Here is a 13,328-nt window from a genome sequence, read left to right as displayed (position 1 = left end):
TTTCCCACCTTCAAACAAGCAATGCTAAAGCTAGCTCCTACTCCATGGGCGTCTCCCAGAGTGAACGCCAGCTATTGTTCCTTTCTAGAAAGAACAATTGCTTCCAGTTTAACTAGCTGCCAGACTGTACCTTCTTCCCCGCCCTTATCTGGAGCTGATCCTTCTCTAGCTGACTAACTAGATTAGAACCTAGACATCATCCAGGCTGGAAGGTTTTACTGAGTATATCTATTACAGGCAACCATGAAAAGGCTGAAGCTCTCATTTCTTACAGTCAATAGGGCTCTCCTCCCACACACAATTGCATTTATTGATAATAGAAACCATCAGGAGAGGGTGCCAGCTGGGAGTTTGCTTATTAAATTGGGTTTATTTTCCGCTCAGATGAGGCTCTCCATTCGTTTCCAGTGCTGCCCTCCCATCAACAGCAGATCTGCTCAATGGCCTGTTAAATGCCAAAGCCTTTTTTTTTTTTTTTTTTTTTTTTTAAATCGATTCATCATAGCTTTCCTGGTACCAAAATCAATGAAGCCTGTGATCAGCCAAGCAACTTGTTAAACACTGCATTGCCAAGCTTAAGCATTTCACCACCACCACCTTAGTGACCCCAAAGGCGGGTGACACTGGCAAAGCCATGGTGGAGCAGAGGTTCAAAATAGGTCTTTCCGCTGCTCTTCTGGAAACTCATTTCTCAATGGCGAAAGCTTTCGCTTCAAGAGACAATGATAGTCTTTTATAATGGCGGGGGGAGGTGGGGGGAGAAAGAAGAGACACTCCAAGAGTTACTTAAATTCTAAACTAAAAAAAATGGATGATTCTGATGGACAATGTTTGTAGGCAACACATCTAACTTAAATCATTCCCCTCCCTGCAATCCAGTTCCCCAAAGCCTCAAAATTCAAGATGAGGCTTTGTTCACATGAGCTGAGCCATCGCCATGTTCAGACAGTTCGTGCTAGAACAATTATTTTCTTGACCTGCAAGAGTCCCTCATCTGACTGCAGTCAGAGAGCGATTCTAGCAACAGCCATGGATACAATGCGACTATGACCCTGGTCTACACTTAAAAATTAGATCAGCCTAGCTAGGTCGCTCAGGGCTGCGAAAAATTTTGCTGTCTGACCATGTGAGTTAGGTCAACCTAACCCCCGATGTAGATCAATGAAAGAATTCTTCCACTGACCTACCTACTGTCTCTTGGAGATGTGGATTAACTACATTGACAGAAAAAGCCCTCCCACCAGTGTAGGAAGCATCTACACTGCATTGTGCAGCTATGCTACTATAGCATTTGTAAAGCAGACCTAGTAGACCCATCATGATGCTAATTCCCTTGTGGACAGGGCCTTAGCAGGTCTTGCTATAAAACATGGATCTTTGGAGGCTGTCTACACTGGGGAAATTTTTTTAACTGGTTTTAAAATTAGTTCAGCTACTTATCCGATTAAGAAAAGGAGTACTTGTGACACCTTAGAGACTAACAAATTTATTTGAGCATAAGCTTTCGTGAGCTACAGCTCACTTCATCGGATGCATTTGATGGAAAATACAGAGGGGAGATTTATATAGACACACAGGGAACATGAAACAATGGGTTTTATCATACACACCGTAAGGAGAGTGATCACTTAAGATGAGCCATCACCAGCAGCAGGGGGGGAAAAAGGAGGAAAACCTTTCATGGTGACAGGCAAAGTAGGCTATTTCCAGCAGTTAATAACATCTGAGGAACGGTGGGGGGGTGGGGTGGGGGGAGAAATAACATGGGGAAATAGTTTTACTTTGTGTAATGGACTCATCCATTCCCAGTCTCTATTCAAGCCTAAGTTAATTGTATCCAGTTTGCAAATTAATTCCAATTCAGCAGTCTCTCGTTGGAGTCTGTTTTTGAAGTTTTTTGTTGAATGATAGCCACCCTCAGGTCTGTAATCGAGTGACTGGAGAGACTGAAGTGTTCTCCGACTGGTTTTTGAAAGTTATAATTCTTGACGTCTGATTTGTGTCCATTTATTCTTTTACGTAGAGACTGTCCAGTTTGACCAATGTACATGGCAGAGGGGCATTGCTGGCACATGATGGCATATATCACGTTGGTAGATGAGCAGGTGAACGAGCCTCTGATAGCGTGGCTGATGTGATTAGGCCCTATAATGGTTCAAAAACCAGTTGGAGAACACTTCAATCTTTCCGGTCACTCGATTACAGACCCGAGGGTGGCTATCCTTCAACAAAAAAAACTTCAAAAACAGACTCCAATGAGAGACTACTGAATTGGAATTAATTTGCAAACTGGATACAATTAACTTAGGCTTGAATAGAGACTGGGAATGGATGAGTCCATTACACAAAGTAAAACTATTTCCCCATGTTATTTCTCCCCCCACCCCACCCCCCCACCGTTCCTCAGATGTTATTAACTGCTGGAAATAGCCTACCTTGCCTGTCACCATGAAAGGTTTTCCTCCTTTTTCCCCCCCTGCTGCTGGTGATGGCTCATCTTAAGTGATCACTCTCCTTACGGTGTGTATGATAAAACCCATTGTTTCATGTTCCCTGTGTGTCTATATAAATCTCCCCTCTGTATTTTCCATCAAATGCATCCGATGAAGTGAGCTGTAGCTCACGAAAGCTTATGCTCAAATAAATTTGTTAGTCTCTAAGGTGCCAAAAGTACTCCTTTTCTTTTTGCGAATACAGACTAACACAGCTGTTATTCTGAAACTTATCTGATTAGTTCACAGTAAAAACCCAAGTAGACATAAGGCACGTGTACTGTTTACTGCAAGGCATCTAGGACAGGTTAGAACTATACCCCCATCCATGGCTGACCTTACTTAGCTTATGTCCCAGTAAAACGAAAGCTGCCTTCTCTCCACTATGTTTTCACAGTTGGATAGCTAACCTATGTTAGTTATCGTGTGATAAACACGTCTCCACTGACAAAGGCATAATCTTAGATAACTTCTCCAATGTAAAGACCCTTCCTGCAACATAAAACTTTGCCCAATGGCTGCCCTTGCTTGGTCTCTCACTGTAGCTGTTTACACATGGAGAGTAAAGTAGGCTTGGGAATAAACTCAGAAGCCTCACGGGAATTTAGAAATGGGAGAAAAGCAAATCAAGTGGACTAAACAAACATAAGGCAGCCGGAGCTTGGAAATTAAACAGTCAATTCCAGTGTTACCCAAGAGCACAGTGCTGGTGGAGAGAGTTTTCAAAGATTATTAGGGTACAGAGAAGGAGGAAAGCAAAGGTGAGGGAAAAAAAAAATCACCCTCTCTGGCTTTGCTTATTGACACAAGCATTTCTGAATGACAGTTACGAGCTGTCATCACCATTTACAAACACATGATGTCTCCCCTGGGCTCTTTTTCCCTTCTCATTCGGAATTTCAGCTTATTAAATTAAATGGCAAAAAGAAAAGGAGTACTTGTGGCACCTTAGAGACTAACAAATTTATTAGAGCATAAGCTTTCGTGAGCTACAGCTCACTTCATCAGAAGTGAGCTGTAGCTCACGAAAGCTTATGCTCTAATAAATTTGTTAGTCTCTAAGGTGCCACAAGTACTCCTTTTCTTTTTGTGAATACAGACTAACACGGCTGCTACTCTGAAACCTGTCATTAAATTAAATGGCAGCTTTCTGTGGACAGTAATTGAATTATCCAGAAGTAACTGACCAAAAAGATCAAAATAAGGGCAAAAGTTGTGATGCAGTTTTTAATACTGATGACTTGGTTGCAAAGGCTTCGATCTAATTAAGTGCCGGATTAAATTAGCTGGTCACTGATGTACTGTAAAGGGAGCACTCCATATTTATAAGCCTTTATTGAAAATAAATGCAACTATTTAACATGGAAAACAACAAAGGTTCGACTCAATAAGGTCAAATTGGTTTAAGCCAAAAGGCACTTTGTTGGAGTGCAGCAGCCTCATTAGGAACTGTCTGAAAAGGAGACTAAACCAAAGTGAGCAGCCAAAGTAAAAGAACAGTGTATTTAATTAATTTCTTAACGTTTGTGCAGTGCTTTGAGGATGCAGCAGGCCATGGAAGTGCCAAATATCATTTTGATGTCTTGCTGTTTCTCTTCAGAAATCATAACCCAAGGCTCGGTTTCAGAACCAGAATGGTTTGGTTTGAAAAGTCAAGTTGCATATTCCTTGGGAGTGATACGTTTCCCATCTCTCATGTATATCATCAGGTTTAGGCTGTTTAAAGGCATGTCTACACTGCACACCTTATAGCGGCATAGCTGCTCTTTGTCGGCAAGAAAGAGCTGTCCTGCCGATAAAATAAAACCATCTCCAACAAGGAGTGGTAGCTTGGCTGGCGGAAGAGCATCTCCCGCAGATAAAGCGCTGTCCACACTGTCCGGTGCTTTTTGCCGGTAAAATTTTTGTTAGTCGGAGGGTGTTTTTTTCACACCCGACTGACAAAAGTGCATGGTAGACATAGTCTAAAGCAGCGTCAAGGGATCTGCAAAAACACAAGGTGGCTTCAGTCAGTCTGGAAGCTAGTTCTGACCCGTTAAGAACAAGCAGCAGACTGCCTCTAGAGAAGGACTCCAGAATTCAGTAGTACACACTCCTGCACAAGGAAGGCAGAAGTGCTGGCAGGCATCTGTACTCCAGATAGTGTCACAATCTTGCCAGGACAGAGTAATGGGCTATAGAAAGCCTGGCCCTATATAACTGATAGCACTAGCATATGAACATGGGATTCATGGCTAACCAACAATTGGATGGTTTAAAAAAAAAGGAAATAACACCACACCTGAGGCCATGAAGGAACAGCATTACAAAAAGGAATTACTCCCTTTTGCTGCACATGCGGTGCGGGATCTATTTTCAAAAAGGAAGGCACTGTTAGCTAGTAGTAAGAGCAGGAGGTTGGGAACTAGGACACCTAGGTTCTATTTCCAGCTCTGATTTACTGTGACCGTCAACAAGTTCTAGTCTTTGTGCCCCATCTATAGATAGTACTTCTACTTGACAGGAAACGTGGAGAACTTGAGGAAATGTGCTTGGATGGAAAGTGCGACGGAGATGCAGAATGTTTGTTGACACTAGTGAATAATTTCAAGCCCAGAAAATACTAAAATGGGTGTTAACCAACTAAAGCAGAATCCTTTAGAGACACAGATCATCAAAGCTATAAGGATTTAGAACTGTCACAATTTAAGTAACAAGCATTAAAACCTTTGTATCAACACCTGAGTGAAAATCAAAAGGATATATTTTCTGCTTCTCTTCGTTATATAATACGTCTACCAGCTGAATGACATTTTTGTGTCGTAATCGTCGCAGGAGCTGAATTTCCCTGGAGGAAGAAAGAAAAAAAAAAATAAGAGTATTTCCCTACTATTGAGTAGAGTTGCTTGAATTGTAAAGCAGTTTTAGACCATGTTAATCCCAGCTGCTTCACTCAAGATTAGCGATAAATTCTGTTTGACTGACAGAGCTTTGAACTTGTTTTTGGGGTTTGTTAACCCAGGGTTAGAACCTAAAAATACTTGTGTTAGTTGACTACAATCAAAGGCAGGCATCCTTTCCAAATTACAGCTGCCTGGCCACCCAATACTCCTGGTACAGGCATTCTGGTTCATCAGTGCACAAAAGCAGAACTATACCAAGGAACAACTGCAGCTGCCCTGGTGCACCAAAATTCAGAAACTCCACAGGGGACCAAGCTCCAAAGCCTAGTGTAGTGGGAGGACCTGGCTTGGCATTATCAATAATAGAATCCTGTTTAACTGTAAATGCTATAGAAAAAAAAATCAATCAGTTGCAGGTATATGCTGCTTTCTTCTACGTTTAGATAGCAGCACAGTCACTCATTAGAAGCTGGGAACCCAGGTTCCAGCCCCACCTTTGGCTGTTTTTCAAAATACAGATACTCACCACTACCACCAGAAATGTTGCACCACATTGCCCATCTCATGCAAAAAGAACCACATTATACACACCTGACCACCCATAGTACCATACTTCCTCCACAAACCTTGGAGAGGAATTAAACCAAAGCCTGGGGGAACACTACAAGTAATACTTTGAAAAGCTGGCCCTGCTCAGTACCTACACATTCCAAAACTTTCAGTTACAAGTCAAACGATTGATTCAATTCTGACAGACATCTAGTTTTCTTTGAAGATGTAAAAGAAAACTGTAGTCACGAAACTTCACCCTGCTACTCGGTCTTACAATTGATAAGACAGGTGCTTCTAGGGAGGGAATTCTGATCCGGGGAGGGAAACCGTCAAGATAAATCCTAGGTTTAAAATAAGCTTGTGTTGAGTACACCAGAGTTCATTAAAACAGATGATTGTTTTTTTTAAATCTCATTTACTTTCACCATCTATGGTTATATACCGACTTTCACTTTCCACACACAGAGTCCAGATTTTGGTCTAGGTAACTCCTGTACGCTGTAAAGCTATAGCAAAGTGCAAAAAAGTTAACTTGCTTAGGCAGGCCCATGTGCAAGGATGGAGATCAGCGTGACTGTGGGCAAGACACTCATCTGTTGGGCCTCACTTACCCCCCCCCCCCCCAAGACAAAGATAATACTTTATAGAGCACTTTAACATTTACAGATAGAGTACTCTGTGTAAAACACTAAGTATTTGCATTGTTTCTAGGCAGTTTCTGTTGCATCACATGCTCTAGTCCAATGCTGTTGCATTTGCTCCCAACACAACAAGAGGATGTTTAATTGAGAGTAAGGAAATGGTGGAATTGTTCACAAGATCCAGATCCTGTGCTGGCACACAGCGTTGGGATGAACTCAGAATCTGTCAACCTAAAGCTCATTTTTCATTGCAACTTTCTTTCCAGGGTAGATCTGGTTGCCAGGTTATCCATCAAGTTTGGCTAGGCTTATTTCACTCCATGTTTTATAGAGGAAGCGTGGGGGGAGCTCCCCTCCCTCTTTATCAAGCAAGGAACAGCAGAGCAACTGCAAGCTCAACAACAGGAAGAGCAATCTAATGCTATGTCACCCCACATAGGAAGCGGATCAGAGGGTTTCATTGGCATGTCATCCTAGATAGAACACTGCTTGCTAGCAAAGGAAGACAGTGCACAGGGACATCCAGGCCCTGCAGACTGCATGCCTCTACAGGATATGTCTTTCTCCAACAAGTGACTACAGATGGACTCTGCATCCTTTCCAATCAATAGTTCAGGGTAGAAGTCACAAAACTACCCTGAATTCTATAATATGCAGGAAGCAGTTTCGTGAATTTTTCCCAGATCAAGCACTCTTGCTAGAGACGCTAGAAGGCTAGAATTCACAGCTGGCCTCTGTGTCTGAGCCCCAGAGATGGACCATGAGTTTTACATAACATCTACCAAGCTGTTTGGATGTCCAGTTCTAATAAACCTTTTCTCTCTGCATGTCATGATTCTGAATGTATGAACACCATCATCTGTGGTTACATGAGCTAGGATAAAATTGCTAGGCCTATCAATGCATTTATCAGCAGCAAGAGAAGCAAGAAATAGAACTGTGCTGTGTCACAACATAGGGCAACATTGCATATTTAAGTACATTACTCCTTTTGATACATTCTACATCAGGCACTGCAACAAACAGGATAATAGGCCAGACAGACCACCATTCTGTTTCAGGGGGACAATTCTTATGTTTCTCATTTAACTTGAAATCAAGTGTTTTCCAAAAGGAGTTAAAAAACCAATTCCAAGTACTACACCTTACCTTAATTCCTGTGGTCAATTGCTGTTTTATAGCCACTTTTAAGACTACTCTTTCCTTGTTCATCATGCACACAAGGCTTCCACAAAACACAGGAAACTAATCAACTGACTCTGCATGATTTCAGGCAGATGCCAAAAATCAACTAAAGAAATTCAGAGTCATAAAATTTAAGGCCAGAAAGGACCAATTAGATCTGGTCTGACCTATCTAACACAAGATAAAACTGGAGTAAGATTTTCCCCTCTAATTATTTATATTTATATTTTTTTATATATATATATATATATATATATATACACACACACACACACACACACACACACACATATATATATGAATGAGAGAGAGAGAGAGAGAGAGAGAGCGCGCGCGCGCGCTACGATCACTAACAGTAAATAAAACAAAAATTTAAAAATGCAAGATGACTACTGAATGTTCCATAAGGTGTCCTAACAAAACAATACTTCATTAGACAGTTAAAAACAGTAAAGAGTGCAACATGAGGTTAATAAGTTTGCAATTGAACATGCTATACTTCAGACGAAGGTGTCAGCACTTGCATAGTACCCTTCTCAGTCACTGTCGATGGGTACCCACATGCACCGAGCACATGGGGATGGGGAAGGGGCAAGGACTTGTTACTTCAAAAATCAAGCTTTTCTTGGTTACTATTCCATATGAGAATTAATTAAGGAATGTTAATTATGCAAAGAGAAAGCTTACACATGCTATCGCTCTTCCTGGGGTGGTTATTCAAGGAGATGCACCCTTGATTACTTGTGTGTGTATAAAGGAAATCTTTAGTTTTCCTGCATTACCGTAATCCATTCCCCATCTCCCGCATTGCTTTAACACAAGAGTTAGCTATCAATGGTGCCTTGAGACTGAGGAACATCATCACTGTCCAAGTGCATTACATCTCACACCGCGCATTGGATCCATATCCATAAAAGGGAAGACAGACATCTCAGAGACTGCCAGGGGAGTGGTGAAACACAACATCACTGCAGCAGCCCAGCAAGAGTTGTTTAGTGTTCAGCTTGTTCCAGAGGTCTCCACTGGACTAGAACCACATCCTTCACCTTTTACTATCTATATACTAAAACTGCAGATGCAAGAATTAGGTACAGGTGGATCATGCTGAATAAAAATCCAAATTCCTCTTATGCAACAGAAAACTATCTAAGCAGCTCCATAGTACCCTCTGCTGAAGTGACGATTTGCTCCAAATAAATGCCAAACATTCACATAGATTTAAAGTGTTTGCAAAAAATATTGCATTTTAATGGAACACGGGTATCTCAAGCCCTAATTTTAGTTTCTGAAAACAAAGTTTTTGGTTTTTTTACAAAAACATAAAATGTCTAAGTTTTTTTTAAAGTACGTTTGTTTCCATTCAGACATCCCCCCATAGCATTTGCAGCCCACACAATGAAACTATTGTGTTAACACAGGAGGGCCTGAAAAGTGAAGCCAAATTAGAAACAGAGTGAATCTGAGTGGCTTATTTTCAATAGCCACAGCAAGCGAAGCACAACAGAAGATATTTACATAAAAAAAAAAAACTTACATATGTGGGAAAAAATTTTTTAGAAGTCTTAAACACAGGGCAAGAAGATTGCATTCAAATTCAGTTTTCACAAGCTACAGGGTTAGACAGGAAGTAGACCTTTTAGCCTCAGGCAGAATCCGACGCTCCCTTTTAATCAAAATATTCTCCCCACATTAGAAAATAATCCATGTGGCTGGGCTTTTGTACGCCAAGCACACATTTAAAAAAAAAACAAAAAAACCACAACATAACGAGGAAGAAAAGGAGTACTTGTGGCACCTTAGAGACTAACAAATTTATTAGAGCATAAGTTTTCGTGAGCTACAGCTCACTTCATCGGATGCATCCGATGAAGTGAGCTGTAGCTCACGAAAGCTTATGCTCCAATAAATTTGTTAGTCTCTAAGGTGCCACAAGTACTCCTTTTCTTTTTGCGAATACAGACTAACACGGCTGCTACTACGAAACCTGTCATAATGAGGAAGGCAAATGCAGCTTAAAGTGCTTGGGTTTCTTTTATGTTGTAGAGTTATAGTACGGTATGTGCAGAGTTCTTATTACAAGCAATATGCTAAGGTAGCAAATGCACAACAGCCACAGGCTTTAGGTGCTGCAGAACTATCTGCAGAGGACGGCAGACATTTCTTAAAAGTGGGAGATAAGCCACCCCCTCTCCACAGCAGTAGCACCAGCAAAATAACCTTGGGTGCCTCCCCTGCCCTCTTATCAAGTGGATACTAGTTAGAGATAGAATCATTAGAGATTAGAATCATTTAGATTGGATATTAGGAAAAACTTTTTCACTAAGAGGGTGGTGAAACACTGGAATGCGTTACCTAGGGAGGTGGTAGAATCTCCTTCCTTAGAGGTTTTTAAGGTCAGGCTTGACAAAGCCCTAGCTGGGATGATTTAACTGGGACTTGGTCCTGCTTTGAGCAGGTGGTTGGACTAGATGACCTTCTGGGGTCCCTTCCAACCCTGATATTCTATGATTCTATGATTCTATGATTCATGGGACTGCCTCAATGACTCCCTCCACCCATTTCCAGCCCTGTTCTGTCTTTTGCTCCCTAAAACCAGCGGGGGGGAGGGGGCTTTGTGCAGGCAGCATGCCTTTGCAAAAGGTTTCACCTCCAATCACTCAGTAGCAACACTTGACATACAGGTATTCATCAGCACCAAGACTTAGGAGGAAGTGCCAGTTGGCAGTGAGCCTGCAGCCTGTTAGGGTATGTCTTCCCTGCAGGATTAACCCAGGTGTGAGCAGCCACACAGCACACCTATACTTCAAAGCTGTATCCGCAAAAAGAACAGTAGTACTTGTGGCACCTTAGAGACTAACAAATTTATTAGAGCATAAGCTTTCGTGAGCTACAGCTCACTTCATCCGATGAAGTGAGCTGTAGCTCACGAAAGCTTATGCTCTAATAAATTTGTTAGTACTTCAAAGCTGTGCTCTCTTGTCTATGGTGCTAGGTCTGCTGGAGGCAAGGCCTATTGTTCTTTTGTGCTGCAGTAAGATGAGCCCTTCTAGTCTTTCCGAGCACAGTCCTCCGATACTATCTCAATCAACCGCAAGGGATTTAGCCTCACTACAAAATGGGTGTCTTACCAATCCAAGTAAAAGCAGAGGTTAGGTTAATGTCTCTACTCTGCACACTATCTGGGAAAAGCTGGGATAGCTCAGTGGTTTGAGCATTGGCCTGCTAAACCCAGGGTTGTGAGCTCAATCCTTGAGGGGGCCATTTAGGGATCTAGGGAAAAAATTGGGGATTGGTCCTGCTTTGAGCAGGGGGTTGGACTAGATGACCTCCTGAGGTCCCTTCCAACCCTGATATTCTATGATTCTAAGCTATGCTAGTGTAGCGTAGGCTCTTCTCACAAGGACAAGCATTTCTCCCCTCCGCACCCCCATCATGATAGGTAATCCACCTCTCTGAGCAGCAGTAGCTAAGTCAATGGATTTCACCCCCTACGCTGTGTGCTAGCCTGGGTTGAGACAACCACCTAACACTTAGTGTTGTGCCTTTAATGAAGACATACCTTTGGAAATACAGGCTGATTCCTGAGTAAATTATATGCTCAGGGTTTTTCCCCTAAGCACATCAGTTGTGGGGGGGCAGGGTCTTTTGAGCCTCTGAATGGTGTCTGATTTAAATGTGCAAAGTTATAGAAAAGCAACAGAACTGAGTGATGTGATCAGATCAGATAACATTCATCTGGTCATACTTGAGCATAACACACACTAGCTTTAATTTCCACTCAGTAGGTCCCTCCATGTAGTCAATGACTAAGAGGCTGGCAACCTTGATCATCTCTCTTAACTCATGCCTAGAGCCTCTGCTGGTGGGCCTACCAGGAATGTACAGTCTCAACTTGACAGTTTATGTAAACTGAACTCTGAGTTGCTCTTTCTTATATGACCTGTAAATATTTTAGACTTAATAAAATTGTCAGTGCAAAAAAACAAAAAAAACCTGCTGGCAGATTAGCTGTGGCTTTAACAGAGCTTTGAAAAGGTACAACGGCCCTAAGCCCAGAAAAAAAGGTGTTACAAAAAAAGGTGAAACAAACATATGGAAAGTAGGGGAACAAAGTGAACAGTGAAGCCTATCTATAGGGCCTCAAGGTTAGCCTGGACTCTGTCTGGAAAGAACATTTGTTCTGCTAACAAGCCTAACTAAAGCTATTATTCCATTCCACATTCCCCGGGTTCATGGAGCATCTTCTCTGGCAGGCGGAGCCAGCCACCCATGTCTCCACAGTGCATGGGCTATTACAGTTCACATAGTGGACTTGTACACTGAACCTGTTTTCAGCACAAAGGGATTTAACATGTGCCATTCACGAAACACCATTTAAACTAGACCCAATACTTCAAGAAGAGGAGCAGCCCACTTTCTGGTGTTTTCACTGGACTACAGAGGGGACACCCAAAGTTGGACTGAGGGCTCCACAAGCAAGTTGCTAGGAAGCAGAGAGCCATATCCAAGCTGCAGTGTGACACAGTTTGCAGCAACCATCACCCTGGGGCCAGTTTTGTTCAATATCTTCATAAATGATCTGGAGGATGGTGTGGATTGCACCCTCAGCAAGTTTGCAGATGACACGAAATTGGGAGGAGAGGTAGATACGCTGGGAGGGTAGGGATAGGTTACAGAAGGACCTAGAAAAATTGGAGGATTGGGCCAAAAGAAATCTGATGAGGTTCAACAAGGACAAGTGCAGAGTCCTGCACTTCGAGCGGAAGAATCCCATGCACCGCTACAGACTAGGGATTGAATGGCTAGGCAGCAGTTCTGCAGAAAAGGGGTTACAGTGGACATGAAGCTGGATACGAGTCAACAGCGTGCCCTTGTTGCCAAGAAGGCCAATGGTATTTTGGGATGTATAAGTAGGGGCATTGCCAGCAGATCGAGGGACGTGATCGTTCCCCTCTATTCGACATTGGTGAGGCCTCACCTGGAGTACTGTCCCCCGTTTTGGGCCCCACACTACAAGAAAGATGTGGAAAAATTGGCAAGAGTCCAGTGGAGGGCAACAAAAATTATTAGGGGACTGGAACACATGACTTATGAGGAGAGGCTGAGGGAACTGGGATTGTTTAGTCTGCGGAAAAGAATGAGGGGGGATTTGATAGCTGCTTTCAACTATCTGAAAGGGGGTTCCAAAGAGGATGGACCTAGACTGTTCTCAGTGGTAGCAGATGACAGAACAAGGAGTTATGGTCTCAAGTTGCAGTGAGGGAGGTTTAGGTTGGATGTTAGGAAAAACTTTCACTAGGAGGGTGGTGAAACGCTGGAATGCGTTACCTAGGGAAGTGGTGGAATCTCCTTCCTTAGAAGTTTTTAAGATCAGGCTTGACAAAGCCCTGGCTGGGATGATTTAGTTGGGGATTGGTCCTGCTTTGAACAGGAGGTTGGACTAGATGACCTCCTGAGGTCCTTCCAACCCTGAGATTCTATGGGAAGAGGTGCTGCCTGAGAGAAGGAGAGAATGGAATGCCATTCTGGCCAAGCGCAGCACTGCATACTGAGGTATGGCTTTGCAGACTACACCT

General features: G+C 42.6%; 1 protein-coding gene across 5 annotated transcripts in view; it reads right to left on the bottom strand.

Moving 5' to 3' along the window:
• STK11 (serine/threonine kinase 11) overlaps positions 1-13,328 on the bottom strand; it is a 79,389-nt gene that overhangs the window by 45,917 nt on the left and 20,144 nt on the right. For 4 of the 5 annotated variants that reach the window (XR_005290271.2, XM_043502422.1, XM_038384433.2 and 1 more), the window contains exon 2: positions 5,236-5,319. The exons of the other annotated variant lie outside the window; for it this stretch is intronic. Coding sequence is in view for 3 of the 4 variants with exons in the window: in XM_043502422.1 (XP_043358357.1) it covers positions 5,236-5,319 (84 nt within the window). In the remaining variant the exon portion in view is untranslated. The remainder of the gene's footprint in view (positions 1-5,235; positions 5,320-13,328) is intronic. 5 annotated transcript variants of the gene reach the window in all.

Source organism: Dermochelys coriacea, chromosome 25 (genome assembly GCF_009764565.3).
Source record: "Dermochelys coriacea isolate rDerCor1 chromosome 25, rDerCor1.pri.v4, whole genome shotgun sequence".
NCBI lineage: Eukaryota > Metazoa > Chordata > Testudines > Dermochelyidae > Dermochelys > Dermochelys coriacea.
Note: the sequence above shows the minus strand (reverse complement) of the source record. Positions and strands in the feature narration are given on the sequence as shown.